This window comes from Ostrinia nubilalis, chromosome Z (genome assembly GCF_963855985.1).
Source record: "Ostrinia nubilalis chromosome Z, ilOstNubi1.1, whole genome shotgun sequence".
NCBI classification, from domain to species: domain Eukaryota; kingdom Metazoa; phylum Arthropoda; class Insecta; order Lepidoptera; family Crambidae; genus Ostrinia; species Ostrinia nubilalis.
The window spans coordinates 19,910,385-19,936,872 of NC_087119.1; the positions used below are offsets into that span (position 1 = coordinate 19,910,385).

Below are 26,488 nucleotides of genomic sequence, written 5' to 3' on the forward strand. Positions count from 1 at the left end.
TTTCACGGCTTCCCTCGCATGAATATTTACGAACGTCAAAAACAGTAGTTTGTCCAGCGCTGTAGATTTTAACCAATGACGATAGATGGTGCTTTTTAGACACGTCTTATTTATTTGTTGAAATTTATTTGTCACATATCGTCATAAATATGTTAATCTGGGTTATAAACAATAATACTGTAAGGTTTCAACAAAATCCGTTCAGTAGTTTTTGCGTGAAAGAGACATCCAGACATCATGACATCCAGACATCCAGACATTCAGACATCCAGACATCCAGACATCCAGACATCCAAACTTTCGCATTTATAATATTAGTAGGATTAGTAGGATAGGACTAGAAAATTCATGCGAGCTCTGTAACTCGATATACAGGATATCCAAAAAACAATGGGTAACCCAGTAACTATTCACAGGCCTTGCCATGTTCTCTATAATATCAAATTTTGAACTTAGTAAAAATATCACGGTTTTTCGAGTTTTTTTTATTTTTATAAAATTGTCACTTGCGATTTCTTTTTCTCGCGCCAGTTCTACAAATGAGAACATTTTTCGACCTAGAATTTGTTTGTTTCAGAAGGCATGGGCTATCAAAATAAAATATTAAAACTTAACAAACTAGTTCAAAAGTTAAAAAAATAAAAGAAGGAAAAGCGGATCGAAAGATCTTGTTAACTTTGCCCACTAATGTGACGGATCTGCAAGTGCAATAACTTGGTGGTCCCAACAAAAATATACCTCACTAGAAAATTCATGCGAGCTCTATATTACGATATTTGTATCCTCGGCTAACAACTTAAGCCATTAGAAATTCTGCATATTGTAGATTAGAATCTTACTAATACTTATTATAAACGCGAAAGTTTGTATGGATGTCTGGATGTCAACATGTTTGTTACTCTTTCACGCAAAAAAAACTGAACGGATTTTGATGAAACTTTACAGTTTTATTGTTTATAACCCAGAATAACATATAGGCTATAATTTATGACGATCTGTGACAAAATAAATTTCAATAAATAAATAAGACGTGTCTAAAAAGCGCCATCAATTGTCATTGATATATCTGTAAGAAGCAAGACCATCTTAAAATGTCGTCTATAGATGTGTCTATTTTTTATTTATCAACCGTGTATGTGACTATACTTTGTGTGGACTTGATACTTTATTACGTTTTAAAAATGTTAAAGGTGTCGAGAAAAATGATAAAGTTTTATTGCATAAATAAATCTAAAGTGATAAGATGATAAGTAACTAAGATTAAGGTCTGTTTCTTAATCCTAAAAAAATATTTCATTTCGCAAATCGCCATTAGAATAAAAGTTGAAAGGCGAGCCTTCAAAGAACTTTTACATCAATTCAATATCATCTTCAGAGAAATATTTATTCAAGTTAACGTTAGGCTAATTTACATACAGGATATAGAATCGCAAGGTTCGTCTGATCCAAATTGAATCGTCCAATTTCCTGAACGGATATTTCTTACGAGGAAGGGGGTATCGACATGACGACTGCAACTTCTTGATAATTACAAACATAACTTATTTTATTATGTAAAAAAAAAAACAAATATAACTGCGTAAAAATGAACTGAAAAGACAGAAACAAGACGAAGTATTCACAAACATAACTTTAAGTTCGCGATGATCTGTTATTGGTATAAGTTCTTGTCGATGTTATGATTGCGCGTGTAATATGGTAATTTGATATTAAGACGACCGAGCACTATTCGCTGGGTGCGAAGTACTAGGTGGGGGTAACATAATCTATCGCAGCGCTCATGGTGGTCAAAAGTAGAAATAATGTAAGCTCTGTCATCAGATGTATCTGTCAATGGCAAAGCGATTCTACTTAATACATTTTAATATCATTCATTAATCGCATGAAAAGGGTCCTACTGGGAAGTTAAATAAAAGAGTGGACTGTATTTCGATAAGGCTGGTTTAATAGCCGTTTACAATTTGGAAATAACTAGACTATACAACGTGGTAGTACAAAAATGAGTCACAGTAGTTGTTGTGCACAGATGTTTGCCTTATGATGAGAGCGTGAATTATTGAACTCTGCCCTTGTTTTGTTCTTAATTCTTCTACATCTCGGACTTGTCCAGCCAATACCAACAACTTTCCTTTAAATACGGTTTGTGGTTGGAATTTGATATTGTAACACTCACAAACCCGGTCTTCAAAACAATACTCATTTCGATCTGAAAACGATATTTAATTTATTACTAGCGATACAGGAACATTTAAATATATTTACTGTTATATAATGAAACCGTTAAAGTAGCTTTTTCTTTTCGTTTTACTGTAAAACTACAACTATAAATGAAGTAAACAAACCCTGACACAATCAAAATTAAACACACTTTTTGGACTTACCTCATTTGATTTGAATGACCAAAATGATTTCAAACCCTTTTTTCCACCCAAATCGTGGTAGGTATCACAACAATTTATTAGTCGAAAATATTTGTTATTTTTTCATTTCGATATTTTTTCACAAATAGACGACCTAAATGTCAATGTGACAGAGCCCACAAAGTTGTGGACGCTAGTTGGCGCTGTAATCGTGCACAGAGCCAATAGTCTCTGTGTCTTAACATAATTCACTATAGGTCTAGCACTGAACTGCTTCAGTGCCTGAGGTATGGGAGCGGCACGGAAGGGTGTTTTGTGACGGTCAAATGTCAGCGAGACTGCAGAACTCCTTCATTCCTTCCACTTGACGTGGTGTCAAGTGAAATGATTGAACTCCTTCAGATTTGTATGCTCTGTCACGAACTGACTAAGTTAAATATCTTTGAACAATCTCACACAGCGCCATCTAGCCCCAAAGTAAGCAATTAATATGCTTGTGTTATATGGGTGCTAGCTTAACGGATATACTACTTATATACTTTTTTTTTTAAATACATACATATTATACATAGTATCACCCAGACCCGTCACAGAAATTAAAATTCATCATTTCAATTTCTGCCCGGCCGGGAATCGAACCCGGGACCTCTCGGCATAGTAATCCGTTCTGAACCACTACACCAAACGGCCGACTAGTTAAACGCTAGACCTTTAACATATAATATAGAATATCAAGGCTAGTCTTATAGTACCCAATAGGTATACATATTATGAACTCTGAAAGTTTCTTGCCAAGGTAAAAATGATCGATCACAGACAGAAAATAATTAGAGAGGCATCCAGGTATTTTTAGCATCAAGCTAGCGCGAATTTCGTACGTTATAACGCCTACTTTTGGAACTTTGCGTACATTGACTTGACCGATCCATTTGCGCAAAAGTTGTTTCGCTTATAAGCTATCAGTCTTGACAGGAAAATCAACCTACAAAAGGCGATACCTAACCGGCTTAAAATTTTATTATTGAATTTGTTGTACCTAATTTTAAAACATTTTGCTTTAGTACCTACTCCGCCACATTTTTTTAAGCTGTTTAGAAAAATCAACACCAAAACATTAGCGCGAATATCCATGCTTAACTAAACCACCGCCATTCTGATGACATGTTTAATTATATTAAGCAACACTTATAATAAGCAAACCTGATTGAACTGTCAGAACCTAAAGTGTTTGCGGTCTCAACCAAAACCTGGGTGTTACTCGTAATCGATGTAACTTTAGTCACTGACTTCTATAGTCAGACAGATAATAATACAGGGTGTTACTTTGCATTCTTGCCATATTTACAGAGGTTACTATATTACTGATACTGAACACAAATCCGTAAAAAAATAATGCCCGAATTTTTTTTTTTTAATCTTGAGTATTTTATTTTATCGACAATCTGTTAAACACATCACTAATTATCGTAACGCATGCACATCACTTGTTGGCGATGGCGATGAAGACTTTTTTACTTTTTATTGTATTTTTAAATATCTATTGCAATCTATTGTCTTTAAAATGTCTTTTTGACACTTGTAAAAAACTGAGAAATCCATCAATCACAAATCACGTTATAAATAATACAAAAATGTCTGAAGTGTATTCAAACAACGAATAATTTAATCAAAATGGTGCTTGGAGTGTCTGCAAGACGTCTTAGACGAAATGCTTGATGACGTACCCTTAGCGTTACACCAAATGCTCTACTACCAGCAAGATGGTGCTCCCCCACAATAAGGACGTCAAGTGCGCGAATAATTACGTTTGGTGAACAGTGGATTGGACGAGTGGTCCAGTAGCTTGGCCACCACGATCCTCGGACCTGACACCAATGGATTTTTGGAGTGACTTGAAACGACTGGTATGCGCAGAAGAGATAAACAGTGTAAACGCTACATTGTTACATGAAAGGATTGTTTTAGTGAAACTGTGAGACAAAACGTTTATGTGTTGCGAAAACTAAAGCGAAAAACCTACGCTTCGCCGTGCTAGACTGTGCCTTCATCAGAAAGGAGGACACTTTGAACACTTGCTTCGCAGTACGTAAACTTTGTAAGTAGGAACTTATAAATAAATAATTAATTGTGAATAAGGTGATTTCATTTCATACTTAATTTATTAATTTGTAAAAATAGGGTACAATGTTAAAATTAATTAAAACCCTAATAATTATTACGTATTTTTGACGGTCCTATGCCCGTAAAGTAGAAAGGAAAATCTGAAATCAACTGAAGAGTATTTTAAAATAATTATTATGACTGGATAAAAAGGCTGGTACCCAGAGCCATAAAATTAAGAACTAGGCCACGCCCACTAGGTTTATTCCACTTGCACCTGTAGAACGTGCGAGACAAAATGGGTTTATTCCAATTTGTACTGAAAAACCAAATTTACTAAAATCTTAGTGTACTTTCTTTATGGGAGTCTCTTGTTTATCTTAAATAATAGGTATTGTTCCCTACTTTTATCTCTGTGAATATGGCAAGAATGCAAAGTAACACGGTGTATAGCCTGCCTAGAGAGATGTGGTTTTGTTAACGGTAGTTCAAGGTGATATAGATTGAGTTTAAGACTAAAATGTTTCTTGGTATTACGATAAATCGGAAAAACAGGCCAAGTGTGAATCGGACTCGCGCACTGAGGGTTCCGTACAAACTTGTGTGTTCCTAAATTAAAAACGGCAACAAATCACGTTTGCTGTATGGGAGCCCCTCTGAAATATTTATTTTATTCTGTTTTAATGCCTATTTGTAAGCAAGAGAAATACATCATCAGTGACAGACAGATAGATGTCAGTAGAGTCTTAGTAATAGGGTTCTGTTTTTTACGGAACCCGAAAAAGGGTTTCGCCGTGAAGAATTTATATTGCCTCAGGGATTACTCGAACTCTATAGCTCCGTACGGAATAGTGATCAATATGTAGTAACTCAACCGTTAACAGAACAGTTTACTACTAAATAATAAGATAATGTTTCTTATGTAACACACAAGAACAAAGTAACAATAACATGTAAACGCACAGGAACCCGTTTATGAAGTGTCGTGTTTATCACATTTAGCACACATTTAGGCTGAGTTGCACCACCTTATTTCTACCGTAAACACTACAATAACCAGTGCTCTTTGTATGGATTTTGACAGATTTTTGACGTTTTTTGAAGTTAAAGTAAGATGTAAACCCTGAATTCGGCGATGAAGTTTTGTTGTAACTTGTTTTTATTTTAGTACATCAATTTTAGATAATTATGTTTTAGTAATTTATATTTTGTTACAAATTATTTTCGTCTAATAAGCTTAATACTTACTTATTCCAATAAAATTTAAGTATTTTTCATAGCATAATGAAATTCAGCTATTTCATTTTAAGAGCGCTTTCACATTTAGGCGATTTAGCAGCGCGACAAACGCTCGACAGACGCGCTGCCGAAAATTTCATACTGTGTGACAGCGGATGCATGCCTTCACATTATAAAAACGCCGCTGCCGCGCTGCATTCGCGCTACTAACGCCCTATAGTCTTTTTCACCTAAGATGATCCGTATGACGTTTCGAGTTTGAAAGATTTAGAGATGTCACATAACTAAACCATAGCGATTTATCTATCGATTTTTTTCGAAGAGTTAGTAAAACCTACTTTTAGAGAAATATTTTTTAAAGGTGTTATTTAACAAAAAACATGTTTTTTACAATTACAAATATTATTGTAACAATTTTTTATTGATAATATTCAAATTTCATGGTTCATGCTCAAAAAAACGATTCCTAAAAAGTACTGGTTCTGTTTCTTTAAATTAAAAACCATTAATTTATTTTTAATGCGTTTATTAAAGTCAATAATCGAAAAATATAGTTGATTTTTGTGATGTTTTTAATAACTAAGTATTCACTGCAATCGATTAATGAACCGCGGAAATAATCGATTTTATTATACAAGAAATACCCCAGCACTAAATCTATTCCGTTTCACACATTGCGTACATGAAATAAATAATATTTTTACATCGTATTTAATTAAAATATAATCAATAGACTCAGATTTTACTATATATTTCAAGACAAGGTAGTTATTTTTTTTTATTATATTGCTAATAAAATACAAATATTTTTTCAAAAATATTCTGCATAATATGTAGTATGCGTAATATGGATAACCTTGAAGTGTCATACGGATCATCTTATGTGAAAAAGACTATAGTGTGAAAGCGCTCTAAAACATCTCCAATCATCTAAAAACAACAGAACGGCGAATATTATACTTCTAGCGTTATATTGGTTATTATTACGAGCCCCGATGCAAAATAGTTCGTCTAGTATGAAAAACAAGATAATTATGTAATAATAAAATAAAATAAAATAAAATCGTTTATTACCAAAATATCATTACATATTTTCACATAATAACGTTGGACTCCACACTAGGCAAGCCTGTGTCGTGGAGGCCAGGAGACAGTGAAGTGAATTTGGGTAAAGTAATTAAGAAAGTTAAGAAGAAAGTAAACCACGTATCTCAAAATCTTTCATGACCTTACTTATCATAAATAAATAAAAAAATATACTGAAACACATGACGCAAAAATGTTCGTCTACCATTGGCTCTCAAGCAAAATAGTTCGTCTACCACTTAGTTCTGTCGCCTTTGCTTTCAATTACTGCTACGTTCTGCTATTGTTCAACGGCCAAGTCACACAACATTAACTATAATAATAAAGAAATCGCAGTAAGGAACCATAGACTTGGCACGACTTTGTCTAGTTTTCATTACTTTTTAGAGATAAACAAGCAGCTCCATCGAGACTTGGCTAGTTTTTTACAGAATGTTTTTAGTGGGTTGTATTTACTTTAGTCTATTTACTTATTGTGTCCAGTAAGTAAATAGACTAAAGTTCTTCCATAGAAAAGACAAACTTTGTATTTTGTATAATTTACAAACTATTCAACAAATAAACAATAACCAACACCTTCAGTATAAAATATTTTATACAATATTTATTATTTTAATTTAAATTTTGATTGTTATTTTGAAAATTCTTCAATGTCTCCTTTAGAACTGACATGGTAAAATCTACGTCTTCCTTATTGATGCACATTGGAGGCTTGATTCTCAGTACCTGTAAATAAAAAGGATAATATACTCAGCATCAAATAAACCGCACCTTCCGCGACGGGAACTTTAACGATTTTCTTCTGACACAGACATGGTGCCCCAACAATATTGGTGTTATTTTAAAGCCCAATAAATATCCTTAAAGAAAAACACATTTAATTTCTTAATAAATGATTAACATATACCATAAATGTGACTTGAAAAAATACCTCACTTTGGGCCCACCTATGGGATCAATTAGACCAATTTTTATGGTTATAAAACCAAATAATGATCTCACGTGTCCTTTTTAACAGATGGATAGCGATTAATCCCAACTTAACAGTTTTATAGCCATAAAAGTTGGCTTTAGCGTAACTACCTATTTTTTGAAGAAGTGACTCTGGATCCTTCCCTAGACACATTTTTGGGGTAAAAACCTTTCCTTTAATGAAATGAAGGTTAGAACTAGGCTTTTAAATGGTGCCAATATTGGTGGCAAGTGGGGATGCATACGTTTGAAAATGCTTGTCGCGGGAGGTGCGATTTATTTGATGTCGAGTGTATTATGGTCTATAATAATATTTTTAATTTTCGGAAACAATCCGGATAATGCGCGACTCGTGTGATGTGGATGGGTGTACGATAACCTTTATATCTAGGGTAAGCAGGGGCTCTCAAAAATAAAGATTGTTTTGTAAGTCTAAGTAATTAATGACTAGGTTATCCCTAATATATTGAGTGCTTAGATATTATATGATAAAAATTCTTACGTTGTTGTATCGTCCTCCGCGTCCAATTAAAATCCCATGATCCTTGATATCCTCGTGAATGACTGACACGTCAGCCACCTTCAATGCTTGCTTCGTGCCAGGCACCACCAGCTCAAGACCCAGCATCAAACCTTTGCCTCTGACGTCACCGATCAACGGTTGTTCTTTTTGCAGCTCCATAAGTTGCTCTATGAAATACTTGCCGATAACTTTGCAATTTTCTTGCAGTTGATCTTCTTCGATTGTCTGGAAAATAAGTGAATAAAATATAATAAAAATATCTTACTTTCACTCAGATTAAGTACTTACTCCAATCAAAACTGATCGTACCTCCAAAACAGCTTTTCCAACACACGCTGCCAACGGATTTCCTCCAAACGTGTTGAAATACGTAGCTCTGGTGTGAGCAGCAGCTATTTCCTTGGTCGTAACTACAGCAGCAAGCGGGAAACCATTGCCGATCCCTTTAGCCATGGTCACTATGTCCGGTGTGACGCCATGGTTTTCAAAGCCCCAGAAACCGTCACCTGTTCTGCCAAAACCTGTTTGCACCTACAAGAGACTATTCTGTTGTAGCAGGGTTACAGTAACTTCTTTAGTCAATTTTTTAAGAAAATTCAGAGACTGTACCTCGTCAGCAATAAAGACACCGCCGTATTTCGTCTTGACCAGCTCCTGGGCTTTCTTCAAGTACCCTTTTGGAAACTGCACAGTTCCATTCACACCTTGTATGGATTCCGCGAAAAATGCTGCTACTCGGCCGGCAGGAACTGAGTTTTCTAATAGCTACAATTTCAGGTTGTGACAATAATCAGTTATGATGCTTTTTAGTATATAAAAGCTCACATTTCTTTCAAAATAATGATTCTTTTACCTCCTGAAGCTGGTGGATATACTTGTCTGAAGTAATACAGTCGCCAGGACAGGAGCATGATCCTGGTACTTGGGATATGGAGTCTCTGCACCCACCCCAGATACCTCTATATGGATCTGGAAGCATTGCCTGCAAAAACAGTTTTACTAGTACATAGACAAAGACAGTTTTACTTACTTCAAATCCTAGTGCATATATGGGACAAATTATTTCAAGTAGTCCCACCACCTACTTGCTTTGTTTTTATATTTTTTGTTTTATTTTATCGTTAAAAATAGATTTATTGTTGTATTCTTTTAGTACGTAAATATTAGGCGATATCAGCTCTGAACTTTAACTTTGATCTTGGTATTATCAAAATCGTACAATCGCCAGCGCATCAGACTATAAATTTTTGTATCATTGCAAAATAGCCCTTAAAATAACATGAATAAGATGCCGCAGTTAGCTTTATGTGCTGTGGTCCACATACGTGATAAAAACCAGGAGGCACTGGTATCTACTTGCTTTGTTTTTATATTTTTTGTTTTATTTTATCGTTAAAAATAGATATTGTTGTATTCTTTTAGTACGTAAATATTATTGCGTATCTTAGGCGAGATCAGCCCTGAACTTTAACTTTGATCTTGGTATTATCAAAATCGTACAATCGCCAGCGCATCAGACTATAAATTTTTGTATCATTGCAAAATAGCCCTTAAAATAACATAAATAAGATGCCGCAGTTAGCTTTATGTGCTGTGGTCCACATACGTGATAAAAACCAGGAGGCACTGGTATGGGCATGCGATAGCTCTGAGTCGCAGTGAGAGCCATCAGCGCCGTAGAGTCTCCATGGTAACTGTTCTGAAGAGATATGACGTCATGGTTGCCGGTATACGCCTTGGCTAGAAGGACCGCGAGATCGTTCGCTTCGGTGCCACTGTTTACCAAATATACCACCTGAAAAAACATTGACGAAATTTTGAGTATTTTGAAGTATTGTTAATGCTTACTAATTAAACTAAACTTTATTATTTTTTTGTTTCTTTTCGTGGTACGTGGCCCTGAGCCTGAATTTTCTGAAGTGGATTTTAGAAATTACTTAATACACTTAAAATAAATAATTAAGACGCACTTTTAGGTCTCCCGGAAATTTGGCTACGAGTTTTTCTACGTACTCATATATTTTTGGATGCCGATAAATATTTGTCGTATGCCAAAGGGTGTGAATTTGATCCTGCAGGGCAGAAACGACTTTCCTGTAAATTGAAAACGGCTTAAAAACTTTTCAAAGATTGAGTAATTCTTATTTAATTATGCTTTGTATTCTTACGGGTGACAATGTCCAACAGAGACTGTGACAATTCCTCCAAAAAGATCCAGGTATTTGCGACCCTCGTGGTCGAAGAGCCACTGCATGTGACCCTGGTGGAGCAGCACTGGTTTCTTGTAGATATTGTATACTGCCGGTGGAATATGGTTCGCCTTTATTTCTTCAGTTCTTGCCAGTGTCGGGCCCTTGAATAAAAGCAAAGGGTAACTACCTAAATGGTAATTCAGTGGTTTCTTTGGTATGGCCTTGTTGTTCATAACAATTTTATTCATAAAATAGGATGTTATGGTTTCGCAGAGAAGGAAAATCTCACAAAATGGACCGCAAACTTTTTGTCAGGTAGGTATACTACGAATCGACACGAAACAACGATTTAAAACCGCGAAGTATTTTATTACTTTACTCTTGGTTTATCCGCTGAAAACCAGCTTCGTGACTTGACGACTTGTATCGTGTCACGATTTTTGCTGAGCGGGCGCCTTTTTTAGCATGTGTGCTGGCGTCGGTACATAATTTCGTAAACAAAAATAAAAATAATATAATCTTACTATTTAATATTATACTTAAATGCCAAAGTTTGTATGGATATCTGGATGTTTGTTACTTTTCACGCAAAAACTACTGAACGGATTTTGATGAAACTTTACAGTATTATTGTTTATAGATAATAACATATAGGCTATAATTTATGATGATCTATGACAAACAAAAAATCACGTGGGTGAAACCGCGCGGCTGAACCATTTAAGAACCTAGTAAGTGCAGCGGAGCAAATTTTACAGGAGAGCGAAAAAACGCATTTTCATTTGCCGTGCTAAGATGCTTAAAGATTTGGATAACTTCCGATGTTTATATTAAAGATTAGTTACTAAAGTATACTTTATGGAATAAAAGAATATATTTAGTTAAAAATTGCAAGTTTTATGCTCTTTACTAACAATAAAAATTATTTTTTTGACAAAAGTGCCTCGTAAAAATCAAAATCAAAATCGAATATGAATCAGTACTCATGTAGTCCCCAGATTTTGATATGGTTATCGAGTGTCAGCCAACAGAACTCGAAATAACATTTCAATTACAGTAGTATTTTACCTCTAGTAAGTCACATTGACCATTTTGAAACCTAGTAAGTCCATGCACTTACTAGGTTTTAAATGGTCATTGTAACTTGCTAGGTTTTGATAATGGTTTTTGAAGATTTGAATTGCACTTACTAGGTTTTTAGCAACGCGTTTCTCCGGTGTTAAGTGTAATAGAGCGATTTCTGTCTTCACATCCTGTGGAGACCTTAATTCTAAGGTGATTTATGACAAAAAACGAAAATCTGAAAAAGTGTCCCTTACTAGGTTCTTAAATGGTTCAGCCGCGCGGGCAAAAGCTAGTTTAAAAAAATTAAACAAAAATTTTTTTTTCAAAAACAAGCTTTTAATGCTCTAAAAAGAATAAAATAAAATATAAATTATTTCAAACCCATCAACTTATTACTTTACTCAATTTATATGACTAAAAGCTTGTCGCGAGATTAAGACAGTACATAACTACTAGATGTATTTAACTATTTGATTTTTTTCTCAGATCAAACTTTTAGTAAGAACAAGTTACATAATTAATGTATTTTTTATACAAGTAAATCTCGCGACAAGCTTTTAATCATATAAATTGAGTAAAGTAATAAGTTGATGGGTTTGAAATAATTTATATTTTATTTTATTCTTTTTAGAGCATTAAAAGCTTGTTTTTGAAAAATATTTTTTTATTAAATTTTATTTTTGACTTTTTAGTATTTATAATGCGGGTTGGAAAAGTTAAAATTTATTGAAAAATTTTGGTTAAGGCGCAGCGTTAGTGATTATGACATATTATTGTTTATACACCCTCATAATTTCAGCTCTCAGCTCGTGCATCTTTGCAATGGGTTACTTATTCATCTAATCAAAATGAAACTACCTACATTCATACTAAATGTAACGAACATTATTCGTTGTTGTCGCGACGTATTAAATGAGCCCAAAGTCTACGGGGTTGTGTCGCTTTATTGCAGAGTTCCTATGGCCACATTCCAACTCCATCATTAGATCCTAGTAATCATATAGGATTGAAGTTTGAAGTTACGAAATGCTATTACACCATAAAAGAATATCTAGACGATAAAATTCATTAGCGATGTACCTAACTAAACTATAACTTTCTATCTATAAAAGTAAAAAAACTACAACCCAACTACGACAAAAAACGACGCTGAAAAAGTATAAAACAAGATTTTCAGAATACTGAACTGAACAAAGTTGCTAATGTAGTTGCATAGTAATTTTCATGTTTGCAAAACCGCAGTCACACGTTGTCAAAGTGCTACGGTAGGTAGGTATATGTAACGTGTGACTACGCCTTTCCAAACATGAAAATTACTATGCAATTCTACATTAGCAACTTTGCTCAGTTCAGTATTCTGAAAATCTTGTTTTATACTTTTTCAGCGTCGATTTTTGTCGTAGTTGGGTTTTAGTTTTTTTACTTTTTATTATTTGTACTATTTTGGTGATAAAGTCTATTTGTGGCGCATAATATTAACAAAAGTTAAATTGATGAACTAATAAGTAGTAAAGAAGCTACGAACGAAAAGATGTGAATTATATGCAATCACCCCATGAATACAGGTAAAGTCACAAGCAAATGCTAGTAATATATACAACGTGTCCCAAAATTCAACGATAAGCCGGCGCCACAGGGCGGACATAGTCATGGGTACTTTAGGAAAAATAAGAAAAAAAATCTATCTCAATTATTTTTTAAGTTACACAATAAATAATGAAATTCGTCGAAAATTGACACCCCTTATGATATTTTACATTACCACGGCCACAATTTTTCAAATACTTCTGTTTTTTTGTTTGTATCGGCAACCTAAGTAGTGCTGCTGTCCACCCCAATCCTTAAAACCCCCAGAATCCTTGCAATTTTTACACAAAAGTTAATCAAAATATGATATTTCTTTAAAATTTTGAACGATTTTTACTTTCACTCAACTTTGACTCGTCGTTTTGTAAAAAAAAAGTATGAACACTACTGCGGCAAGTTTTTTATAAAGTTGACGCAACTATCCAAGATTCCAAAATGGTATAATACTCTAAGAAAACTAGTCGCAAAAAAGATATGCGTACCATTTTTACAAGCACTTCGCTTGTTAGTTAGTATGGGATAAATCTTGCAACTGAATTTAAAACCAGTTCTCCTCAACCAATTGAGCTGAAATTTAGTATACTTATGTAAGTACGATGACAATGCAATATTATGGTATCATTGAGCTGGATTGAGTCTGGAGGTGGCCATAGGAACTTCTAAACGAAACGGCGGAATTGCATCTAGTTTAGGTTCGTTGGATTTGTCTTTTCGTGCACTTTAGTGCTAGATGATGTCCAGAGTGCTGATGATGAAATCAAGAGGTGGCCAGTAGCTGGCCATAGGAACTCCTAAACGAAACAGCGGAAGCTTATCGAATTTGGGTTCGTTGGATTTGTCTTCCCGAGCACTTGGGCCATGAGATTGAGAAACAACTAAAAAGTTTAAAATAAAGTTATAATCGCGCATGGAATTTATTCCTCTTTTTTTCTGATTGCGCTTCAAGCTTTCGAAATTATTTGAATCTTGCATACAATTATTTTTATCGTTAAATTCTTTCTTAAAATTTCGCATTAGGTAATGCTTGTTTTAAAAAAAAATTTTTTTTAATTATAACTTTATTTTACACTTTTTAGTTGTTTCTCAATCTTATGGTCCAAGTGCTCGGGAAGTCAAATCCAACGAACCCAAATTCGATAAGCTTCCGCCATTTCGTTTAGGAGTTCCTTTGGCCAGCTCCTGGCCACCTCTTGACTCATTATCAGGATCCTGGATATCATCTAGCACTAAAGTGCTCGAAAAGACAAATCCAACGAACCCAAACTAGATGCGATTCAGCCGTTTCGTTTAGAAGTTCCTATGGTCACCTCCAGACTCCATCCAGCTCAATGGTACCATAATAATGCATCGTCATCGTACTTACATAATGTAACCAAATTTCAGCTCAATCGGTTGAGGAGAACTGGTCTTAAATTCAGTTGCAAGATTTGTCCCACACTAACTAACAAGCGAAGTGCTTGTAAAAATGGTACGCATATCTTTTTTGCGACTAGTTTTCTTAGAGTATTATACCATTTTGGAATCTTGGATAGTTGCGTCAACTTTGTAAAAAACTTGCCGCAGTAGTGTTCATACTTTTTTTTTACAAAACGACGAGTCAAAGTGGAGTGAAAGTAAAAATTGTTCAAAATTTTAAGGAAATATCATATTTTGATTAACTTTTGTGTAAAAACTGCAAGGATTCTGGGGGTTTTAAGAATTGGAGTGGACAGCAGCACTATTTAAGTTGCCGATACAAACAAAAAAACAGAAATATTTAAAAAATAGTGGTCGTGGTAATGTAAAATATCATAAGGGGTGTCAATTTTCGAAGAATTTCATAATTTATTGTGTAACTTAAAAAATAATTAAGATAGATTTTTTTTCTTATTTTTCCTAAAGTAGTCATGAGTATGTCCATCCTGCGGCGCCGGCTTATCCTTGAATTTTGGGACACGTTGTATACAGGGTGTTAGGTAAATGGGTATATGAGCCGACACTAGCCCATGTTAACATGGTCATATAAATGGTATGGTGAAGTCAGAAAAGTTCAAAGTTCATGTGACCACCTTCCGGCTCCATCATCAGACCCTAGTTATCATATGTGATTAAAGTCCTCGTCAATACGAGTCAAACGAGCCCATACTCGATGGGGTTGTGTCTTTTCAGTGCGGATTTCATAAGGCCACCTTCCGGCTCCATCATCAGACCCTGGTTACCATATAAAATTGAAGTCGTCATAAATTCGAATCAAAACGAGCCCAAACTCAATGGTATTGTGCCGTTCTATTGCAAAGTTCCTATGACCACCTTCCGGCTCCATCATCAGACCCTGGTTACCATTTAGGATTGAAGTACTTGTCAAGACGAATAAAACGAGCCCACACTCGACGGGGTTGTGTCGATTCAGTGCGGATTTCCTATGGCCACCTTCCGGCTCCATCATCAGACCCTGATTACTATGTGAGATTGAAGTACTCGTCAATACGAATTAAACGAGCCCAAACTCGACGGGGTTGTGTCGATTCAGTGTGGATTTCCTCTTGCAAAGTTCCTATGACCACCTTCCGGCTCCATCATCAGACCCTGGTTACCATTTAGGATTAAAGTAATCGTCAATACAAATTAAACGAGCCCAAACTCGACGGGGTTGTGTTGTTTCAGTGCGAATTTCCTATGGACACCTTCCGGCTCCATCATCAGACCCTGATGGTTACCATGTAGGATTAAAGTACTTGTCAATACAAATTAAACGAGGTCAAACTCGATAGGCCTGTGTCGTTTAATTGCGCAGTTCCTATGGCTACCTTCCAGCTCCATCATCAGATCAGCTCCGTGTCATCATAATATTGCATTGTCATCCGACTTACATATGCATGCAAAATTTCAGCTCAATAGAAAACCGGGAAGTGGGTCAATTTTAAGTTGCAAGATTTGACGACAGACACGTGAAAGTAAATAAAAGCTTGTAATAAATACATACCGTATATTGTTTAAGGCTGAATTCGGTTGTTTGCGAAATAGTAGCACTACGGCTACCATAACTTCTAACACCATTTAATTGTAGGAAGCGCACTAAAACATAAATATTAATTATTTTTATTTATTTGAATTAGCACAAGTATTTTATTTTGAAAACAAGCAGAAGTTTTACCTATATTAAAATTTGTCTTCATCATTGTATACTACATCACAACTTAAGTATTCGATTTTAAATCAATGTTGGAATTTAATTAATTTTAATATTAATGAAGTGTGACCGTTGACTCCAGAATCGTGCACTAACTACAATCGTTTTAAACAAGTCTTTATATTATGTTCGCTATTTACATAAGTAGGCGTGATTATGTAAAGTTGTCGACGATATCAACTAAACTAAAATGACGAATTTAATATAATAATATAAACTGTTCGATGGAGCAGCAAGCGGTTCTGAAATTATTGTTATTCAGTGATGTTAAGTCAAAATTTTAGTTATTGTATTTAACTTTGTGCTCCATTTGGGAAATATGTCAATAATTATACTCGTAGGAATGGAATATAGGTAGTTTTGATTCATATAACATAGAATACCTAAACTCTAAACTCGACTGTATAAAAAAAAGTTTCTAGCGAAAAGCGTCATAAATTCTTGGTAGGAGGTCTTTTAGGTAAATAATTGAAGACCCAAGTACCTAATAATATTACAATATAGGTAAGTAAAGTAATTTACGAGTGAATAGTACCTAAGTAATAGGTAAATAAACACTGTTTGTATAGGTCGGTCTTCGATCTTGGTGGATTTTTGCGAAGGACTCTTCATTTTCCACCATAGGGTCTCAATCGGCGATAATTCCGGGCTGTTAAATGACCATTCGATAGTTGGGATGCTCTTTGACAGCAGCCATGTCTTTGTTGTCGTTGCAGTATGTCAGGAAGCACCGTTTTGTTGAAAAATGAAAGAATCTTGATGTTTGAGTAACGGAATGGAGGACAATAGACTTTCTTCCAAAATAGTTTGGTATCTTGTTGCATTGATGGAACCATCCACAAACTGCATCCCACCAACACCTTGTGCAGACATGCAGCCCCATCTCATAAGAGACGCTGGAAACTTAACTTTTCGTTTAATGCAATCGGTATGAAATGCTTCATGTTTATTTCGAACCACTTTTTTCTTCCATCGCCGACTGTGACTTCAAATTTGGACTCTTCACTCCATATGATGCTACGCCACTGTTCAGAAGTCCAATTTAAGTGATCACGAGCAAACTTCAATCTCTTTTTCTTTTGTAAGGCAGTCCATGGGGGTTTCTCCTTAGCTCTATAAAATCCGTAGCCCATTCTTTTCAACACTCTTTGCAGGTATCAACTGAGAAATTTTTGTCAATCAAGTCTCCATTGCACCGTGACTTCTCCAGCTCGAGCACGACGATTTTTTTTGTCAATTTCCTTAAGAATTCTGTTTTCTGTTTCACTGGTAATACGGGGTCGGTCAGTTTTCTTCAAGGAAGAAGTATTTCTATTATTTTTATAGTGCTGAATGATGGATTGCACTGTAGATCTGGGCAGTGTCAAGTCTTTCGAGATTTGGTAACTTGATTTGCCCACCACAATCCCACCAACTACTTCTTTACCCACTGGTTTGCCACGCACGACCCATTTTTACTTGAAAACTGAAGAAATTAACAGAATTTTTCAGAAATTTATACTATCCCACTTTGACTCAGAATTACTTTTCCAAACGTAAACTTTTAAAATTGAATTTAAAAAAGGGTAAAAAATATTTAACTTAATGATAGACGAACTCTTTTGCATAGATTAACAACTAGATGAACTATTTTGCTTACGATTTGCTCGACTTAAAAGCACGATATCTCTTAACTTAAAAGGCTGAAACAGTTTATTGCTTCAACATTAAATAGTGCATAAGTAACCGAACATGAGATAGAACATGAACAGAGAATAGTTTTTATGTTTACGTAACTGGACAAAAATAATTAAGTAAGAAAAAATCTTTCTCCATGTTTTTCGTACTAGACGAACTATTTTGCATCGGGGCTCGTATTGGGTGTCCCAAAATTAACGAAACTTAAATTGGCCACCATTTATGCAATAAAGTGTTGACAACCCTAAAAATAATACAAATCGACAGCTGATAGTTTAGGGTTACTAAAAATATAGCGTTACACAATATAACAACCAGTCTTTGCCCGCAATTCGAAAATTTCATACAAAATATGGCCGAAATAGTGTTTTAACTTCCTGAATTGTGAAGAGATTAATTCAGAAATTCCGGGAGATAGGATCTGTTAGAGATGCCAAACACACTGTTCTTCTAAAAACAAGTCGTTAAAATGACAATATCGAAGCAGCGCGTGAGTATCGGTGACAATCCAGGAATCTCAAATCGGTGTCGTGCACAAGATGGTGTGATTTAACACCATTAGATTTATTTTTATGGGGTTATTTGAAATCACAGGTCTATGTCAACAAGCCCACAACCACACGTGCATTAAAAGGAGGAGATTTAACGTTGCGTCAACGAAATTCAGCCACATTTATGCAGAATGGTCATGGGAAATTTCGACAAACCAGTGCGTTGCTGCGTGGGAGCCATTTTCCCGATGTGTTATTCCATAAATAACCCTATTCTATGTACTTTATGATTCAATAAAAATAATACAATCAAAAGGCTAAAAACTATGTTTTCAAGTTAATTCAAAAGTTTCGTTAATTTTGGGACACCCTTTACAATCCGAGTTTTAGCAGCATAAAAGCATTTTAATATTGTTTGAATGGCGACGTTCCTACGTAAGCTTTTATGCCGAGTATACGTGGGTTTTAAATAGGTATATATTTAATGTAGATAGGGCATGGTAATAGCAGTTTTAAGTCATAATGACTTGAGAACTTCCGAATATAATATCACTTTACTTTTTATTTTCGTGGAATATCTAGTAAGAACTCCTTGCTGCAGTAAGTATACTAAACTGGAAATTACAGCAAAATAGTTTTAGCGACAGACTAAAAATGTTAAATGAAAAGAAATAAGCAATGTCCTTGCTTATTATGATGATCAGAAAAATAAAAAGGAAATAAAAAATAGACGATGGCCCATGAGGGGATCGAACCCGCGACCTTCGCGTTATTAGCACGACGCTCTAACCAACTGAGCTAATGGGCCGATATGTGATTTGGCAAAATGTTAGATAAGATAGTGAAAGTCAACCTGTTGTTAAATTTTTAAATCAATGTGGGTGTTCCAGCATGAAAATTTCAAAAGTCGATTGAATTTTATGATTATCGCGAGGCTTTTGATTGGTTTAATTTCTATTCAAACCAACCATAAGACTTTAATGAAAAGAAAGAAAGAAATATCTTTATCGCTTACACATCAATGAGATAGGAAAATACCCGTTTAAAATTTTGTCAAAAAGATCACCCACTCAGAGTCATTTTGACATTATAGCTGTAAGACACTGATTTTCAGTGGGTGCCTAGTGGGTAATAATGAAGAATGGTTTATTTAAATAAAATTATCACCGGGCAATCTTCAAATTTCACTGTCCACCGTGTCTCGTTAAACACTCGACATTGGCGAAACCAGTGTGCTTCAAATACGCACCATTGAAGCCATTAAACAGAATAATAATAATAGTGGGTAATACGTCTCCGGAGACTCAACTCAACAAGTTCGGTGTGTAAATTGTAGTTACAGCCTATTAAGGCCGGGTAGCAGAGAAAATGGCGAAAATGAGGTTTTCATTTTTCATTTTTGAGGTACTTAACAGTAAAATTAAAGGCTAAGATTTTTATTGGGCATAGTTGAGGATATTTTCTAGGGCTATTAACGGATGGAAACACGATTTGATGAAGTTGACTCGATAGAATAAATTCCCAAAGTTACCTCTATTCGTTTTCTATTTATGGTTTTATTTTTAAAATAAGCGATTTGAGATTCTAAATCTTTTACTAAACTAAAGTTCAGAAATAACTTGAGGGCTTTTAACGGATGAAATTTTTATATTGCGTCTTATTTAGTTACTATGTTAAAAAATGTGGAAAAAATCGTCCATGACGGCTTGGACAATCTCAATCAGTCGCGCGGTGGCGCTTACGGAGGACGGACGCGTGTCAGTTTTTAGGCCGTGACAGTTCGCGATTTGTCAATATTTTTGACAATGATGACTTTGATGAGTCACAGTATAATAATATCAGTGTTACTGGAGAAAGCTTAAATTTTTGATAATTAAAAATTATAAATTTTGTCTACCTATTGAAATTTAAATCGTTCGCATCCTTTTAAACGAAGACTCTACTCATGATACATAGTACATTCCTCAAATATGAGACAAAACCAATGAATTAAAATTACATTTTAATAGTACCTACATACAATCGTCTTACACTCTTTAGAACAGCACACTGACACAAATAAATAATAAAAAATACTGTCTAAGGTCTGTAGCTAAAGGTCTAAGCTGTAAGATAGAAGAATCTTCTAGCCAAAAAGATGGCAGATGCAGCAGATGTCAACGGATTTAAAACTGGAGTTCATATGACTCCTTGTAGACTTGAGTCTCTAGAGCGTCCCTTCCTCCACCATGCGTAAGAATTTTCACAAAAATACTGTCTAAGGTCTGTAGCTAAAGGTCTAAGCTGCAAGATAGAAGAATCTTCTAGCCAAAAAGATGGCAGATGCTGTCTAATTCGGGACACTAGGCGTGTAATTTGGAGAAGACGGTAATTTGACTACTGATGCACGTAAAGTACGACGACTTCTAACTAGATAGTGGTTCAGGAATCACATAACTACACTTCTGGTATACTAGCTGTGCCCGCGACTTCGTACGCGTGAAAAGAGTTTGAATAATATTTCACGTTTTTGCAACATTTTTCTTCTTATTGGCTGTAGGGTGATTTTATATAGCCCAAAGCCTTCCTCGATAAAGGTTATCCTAAACAAAAATATTTTTTCAAAAGGACCGGTAGTTCCTGAGATTAGAGCGTTCAAGCAAACAAACAAAAAATAACTTTTTAGCTTTATAATATAAGTATAGATTTTTAGACGCTTCTTTGAATTACAAAGCCTAATACTGCGTAAGTAGGATACGAAGTTAATAACCTGTCATAAGATAATCTGATCAGGCAAGGACAGTACGCTTTCATACGAAGCTGATACCTTTTACCAAATTTCTGTCTTGTCAGGGACCACCTCATAATCGGTCAAAACCAGTTTGACCGCAAAAATCAGTTAAAAGTGGTTTTGACCAAGGTGTGCAAGTGCACATCGTGGACCACTTGGAATGCCTCCAGGGACCACCAGTGGTCCGCGGACCACCGGTTAAGAACCACTGCTCTAGAGCGTCCCTTCCTCCACCATGCGTAAGAATGTTTCAAAAATACTGTCTAAGGTCTGTAGCTAAAGGTCTAAGCTGTAAGATAGAAGAATCTTCTAGCCAAAAAGATGGCAGATGCAGCAGATGTCAACGGATTTAAAACTTGGAGTTCATGTGACTCCTTCTAGACTTGAGTCTCTAGAGCGTCCCTTCCTCCACCATGCGTAAAAGTTTTCCAAAAATACTGTCTGAGGTCTGTAATAAAAGTCTAAACTGCAAGATAGAAGAATCTTTTAGCCAAAAACATGGCAGATGCAGCATATATCAACGGATTTAAGACTGGACTGGCACCACCTTGCAATGTCATCCTCTCATTGTTATCTGTAATGTAAATTATTTTTAAAATGTATTTAATAAATAAAATGTTCGTTTTATTATTTCAATAATCTGACCTCTCAACTCAACTACACTACACAAACACCTTTGTTCGCAACTGTACTGACGAAACCTCGATATTATACCGTTCATTTAAGATGGCAAGCTTTTTGCTGCGGTAATGCACTCCAGGTAACCGTGTGTGATGCTTATTGCTCATAGTGATTTTCGATACAGAGCCCCGTACATACGTTATACATAAATTATGGAAAGAAAACACCCAGACTAATACAAACAAATATGTATGCAATTTTAGTATGATATTTTTATTTATTAATAAACAAAAAGACAACAAAATTGATGCGTGTACTGATTAATGTAATTAACCACATGCAAAGCTTTGTGAATTTCAACAACTATAATTTATTATCCAAGCTCTAAATAATCGCTACTACGAGTAACATAACTGATCATAAAATGTTTTTCCAATCGCTCAAGCTCCCGAGGATCTACCGATAGGTCGGGTGACGTAATCTTGAAATTCTTTTAGCCGGCGCGGAACTTCCGGAAGGTCGGGTGACGCCACGCCTCTTTGAACCGTGTTTACTTTGGCAGTTATATTCTATATTTATTCGATTCTAAAATATATTCCCAAAAATTTTGAAAATTGTTTTAATTTGTATCACTTGGATATGATTTGTATTAGACTAAGAGCTAGTGAACGCCAGACCTACGTCATTTTATAAAAGCTGAAAGTTTGTCAGCGTATGCTCCCAATATAGGATATAATGTTGGTGAATTATGAAGTTTGGGTCGTGGTGGCTTTGGGAGCTACCCTAAAAAAACTGTCTGGCAAGGAGTTGGAACTGTCAAAACTGTCTGGCTGTTGGGGAAAATACTTCTAATTATTGCCCCAATATTACCTATACATAAAAATCAGATTTTTTATTATAACGTAAGTCTAACTTTTACGGTGGCTTTTTCTGTATATTCAAAAGACTGTAATTCTACTAACGTTATACCATTAAATCTGATTTTTATGTATAATATTTGGACAATAATTAGAAGTATTTTCCCCAACAGCCAGACAGTTTTGACAGTTCCAACTCCTTGAAAGACAGTTTTTTTAGGGTAGCTCCCAAAGCCACCACGACCCAAACTTCATAATTCACCAACATTATATCCTATATTGGGAGCATACGCTGACAAACTTTCAGCTTTTATAAAATGACGTAGGTCTGGCGTTCACTAGCTCTTAGTCTATATTAGAAAGTGCTGTGAGTGTGACGCTTGAACGGAAGGAAGTCAACCTAACCTAACCAACTGCGTATTTCTATACTGTGTAGCCGCGAGAGCTCTTTGGCGCGCTGTCTTCGGCGAAGTATTGCGCGCGCAGATTTTGACAGCGCGAAATACCTACTTTAGCAGAAATACCAAGCCTTAATTCAGCTGACATGTTTTACTTGATAATACACATTACAAGTGTTGTTATTGGCTACAACAGCTCCAGGGAGGGATCAAACAAGCGAGTTACATGTAATTACTATTAATTATCATAACATTATACGTAATAAAATCATATTTTATTTACTAGGCTACTTAGTGTTCTGTTAATAATGTCTATTAAGATCTATAATACTTTTATTAAATTAAATACGTAAGTAGGCATTTTTTTATAATAATGACACATTGTGTTGTGCCTCCTGGGAATCTATTCCAAGATCTTCCAAACGAATGAATCCAATTATTTTGTCTCTAGACACAAGCAATACACGTGTCAGAATGCCAAATCATTTAAATATTCGAAAAAATCTGCTATCTTTTAAGAAACACCGCACATCCATCGCGAAACCCGTTTCTGAAAAATGGTTTGATAAATAAAACGTGTAACAAATTAAAGTTAACTTTTCAGTTCAAAGCTTCGAGAAATATTCCGTTCGGTTGGCAGTTTGACACTTAAGGGTAAAATTTATGAATATTGCATATTGCTATTAAATCGCGCATATTGGAATGTTTGCTTTGCCACCTATAAAAATGCTGCGTGTTTTTCACGTTGGCCGAAAATTCCCAGTGAGCTCCAGAAAAAAAATCCAGTAAACTACACTCGTGAGCTAAAGTACTTATGGAATCACCCTATTCGTCCAGAGCGATCTTATGAACTACTACTACTATTAATACTACTACTCGTAAATTCATAGTCATAGTCATATATGTTTATTGCATCATGTTGGTACATTTGGATCTTAAATATTAATACAGAGTCCCGAAACATGGCCCTGTAAGGGCATTGCAACATTATAGGTACATACAATATTAAAATCTAAATTATCAAAATAACAATATTACAGACAATTGCTTAGGTATATTTATTTATTTATCTAGATTTGAGATCAAAGAATTCTTTTAACGTGTAGAAACATTTACTTAGTAGCCATTCTTTTAATTTTTTACAAAACAAATTATCTTTTTCAATGCCTTTTATTTCCTTAGGTATCATGTTATATATTTTTATTGACATATGATAGGTTCCTGAGCTAACTAGATGTAATTTAGTGAAAGGTGGAACTAGTCTATTTCTATGTCTAAGGTTTCTTTCCTGAGGATAGAGATCTTTGGCTTGGGAATATTCATGACAATTTTTTCTGACAAGTTTACATATTTCTATAATATACAAAGAGGCGAGTGTAAGAATGTTAAGTTTTATGAAGTGAGGTCTGCAACTTTCCATATCTGTAATGTTAACGAGTATTCTAATACATCTTTTTTGCAATATAAATAATTGATTTACTTCTGTACTATTACCCCAAAGAATGATTCCGTAGTTTAACCAAGAATGAGCATATGCATAATAGGCGCTGGTTGCAGTTTTTAAATCTGTACATTTTTTTAATTCATATAGTGCATAAGTAAATTTCGATAGTTTAGCGGCTATTTTCTCTACATGTGGTTTCCAATTAACATTGTATCTATTTCTATCCCTAACATGGTAGACGAGGTCACAAAATCTATGTTACTGTTATTAAATGTTACATCTATTTTAAGGGGTTGTTTTTGCCTTGGTTTAAATTGCAATAATTTTGTCTTGGATATGTTAATTTCTAAATTGTGGTCCTGTAACCAGTTCAATATTTTATCTAGTGTACTCTGAAGTTGCTGTTGTAGTTCTTGGCTGTTGGCACATGGAAAAACTACAGATATGTCATCAGCATATATTACACATTTGTTATCTATACACGTTGCGACATCGTTAATATAAATTATAAATAAAATACACCCTAATACACTACCCTGAGGTATTGAACGTTCTACTTGAAGTTTTTGTGATCTAATACAATTTAATATGCCAGAATTACAGTCATAATGTTCGATTTCTACAAATTGTGCTCTTTCACTTAAATACGATGCAAACCATTGGTGGGCTATTCCTCTTATACCTATATCGTAAAGTTTTTTTAATAGAATTTTATGGGAGACTCGATCGTACGCCTTACTCATATCTAACATTATTCCTATGGCATACTTATTAGTATGTATAATATTCAAAATTTCATTAACATATTTATAAACTGCTGTAATAGTGGATCTTTCTTTGCGAAATCCGTTCTGACTTTCATTAAAAACACTGTATTTTTCGCAAAAGGAGTGGAGGCGGATGGCCATTGCGGTTTCTAAAATTTTTGAAAAGGTTGACAAAAGGGATATTGGGCGAAAGTTTTGGGGTTCGTTAGCTTTAATTTTTTTAGGAATAGGTTTGACTAAGGCAATTTTTAATAAATCGGGAAACGTAGCTTGATCAAAAGATTGGTTGATTAAAAATGTAAGGGGTTCAACCAGGCCTGTTCATCTCCGCGAGTTTACATCGAAAACAAAACACGCACGATAGCCCACCTACAGGAGGCGATTCGACAAGGCGTCACATACGAGATACGAGCGAGCATTGACACACGCACGCGTACTCTTGTATTATGGAAAAAAATAAAAAAATACTGTGTAAAAAATACTGTGCAGTATTTAACTGCCTAAATAATAATAAAAACACACAATGTACTTTTTTTAAGTTGCCTGAAGTCACTGAGAGGTAAATAAGTGATTATTGTTATTCATGATAATTCATGCAAATTCATGTATTTCTTCCGACATTTTCCGCGATTTGGCACTTCACGTCACACATTAGTTTGCCGAAGTTCGCCGAACCAGCTATTGTCAATTATTATAGGTGTCAAACAGGATAGGGTCTTTGCGCTGGTTTTCGTCCAACTATCGGAGTTGCCAACTTTGTGATCTTAAAATACCCTTACATAAATGTATCATATTATTTTATGTCGTTCGAGTGCTCATAAAGGCAGTCAACTAAAGTCCATACTGCAACGCACACACAATCCGCACCGTAACGTAAACGCCATACCTCGCCGATGACAGTGTGCGAAGGGCAATGACAGCTCGCAAAACACTGACGTATATCAATGTCTCATGGACTTGGCGTAACTTTAAAATAAACGTACTCGGTACATTACGCACACATTTACACGCATTATAAATACATACACGATTTAAGAAAACAACATGGCCGCTATAAAGGCAATCAGCTGACAGGTATTTGTGTGTGTGTGTGTGCGTGTAGTTGTCAGCTGATTGCCTATATAGCCTGACCAGGAACATAAAAACCCTGGCATAGAGGCGCGTCAATTG

General features: G+C 35.1%; 2 protein-coding genes and 1 non-coding gene across 3 annotated transcripts in view; 1 reads left to right on the forward strand and 2 right to left on the reverse strand.

Moving 5' to 3' along the window:
• LOC135086780 (adenylate cyclase type 6-like) overlaps nucleotides 1-26,488 on the forward strand; it is a 385,929-nt gene that overhangs the window by 284,767 nt on the left and 74,674 nt on the right. The window lies entirely within an intron of this gene.
• On the reverse strand, nucleotides 7,363-16,391 carry LOC135086785 (alanine--glyoxylate aminotransferase 2, mitochondrial-like). The gene is made up of 10 exons (XM_063981577.1): nucleotides 16,258-16,391; nucleotides 16,087-16,178; nucleotides 10,449-10,633; nucleotides 10,251-10,374; nucleotides 9,887-10,075; nucleotides 9,134-9,262; nucleotides 8,890-9,045; nucleotides 8,590-8,811; nucleotides 8,260-8,505; nucleotides 7,363-7,511 (listed from the first exon to the last, which is right to left on the reverse strand). Exons 1-10 carry the CDS (start codon nucleotides 16,280-16,282, stop codon nucleotides 7,398-7,400), a joined length of 1,482 nt encoding a protein of 493 aa, XP_063837647.1. The 5' UTR covers nucleotides 16,283-16,391; the 3' UTR covers nucleotides 7,363-7,397.
• Trnai-aau (transfer RNA isoleucine (anticodon AAU)) lies at nucleotides 19,196-19,269 on the reverse strand. Its single transcript has one exon. It is a non-coding gene; the product is annotated as a tRNA-Ile (tRNA).

Bases quoted from the DNA above. Each gene is read 5' to 3' on its own strand.
- LOC135086785 (XM_063981577.1), bottom strand. From the start codon at position 16,282: ATGATGAAGACAAATTTTAATATAG. The intron at 10,076-10,250 runs GTGCGTCTTAAT...ATGTTTTTTCAG, and splicing joins AATTTCCGGGAGACCTAAAA to GTGGTATATTTGGTAAACAG. The intron at 8,506-8,589 runs GTACGATCAGTT...CTTATTTTCCAG, and splicing joins TTGGAAAAGCTGTTTTGGAG to ACAATCGAAGAAGATCAACT.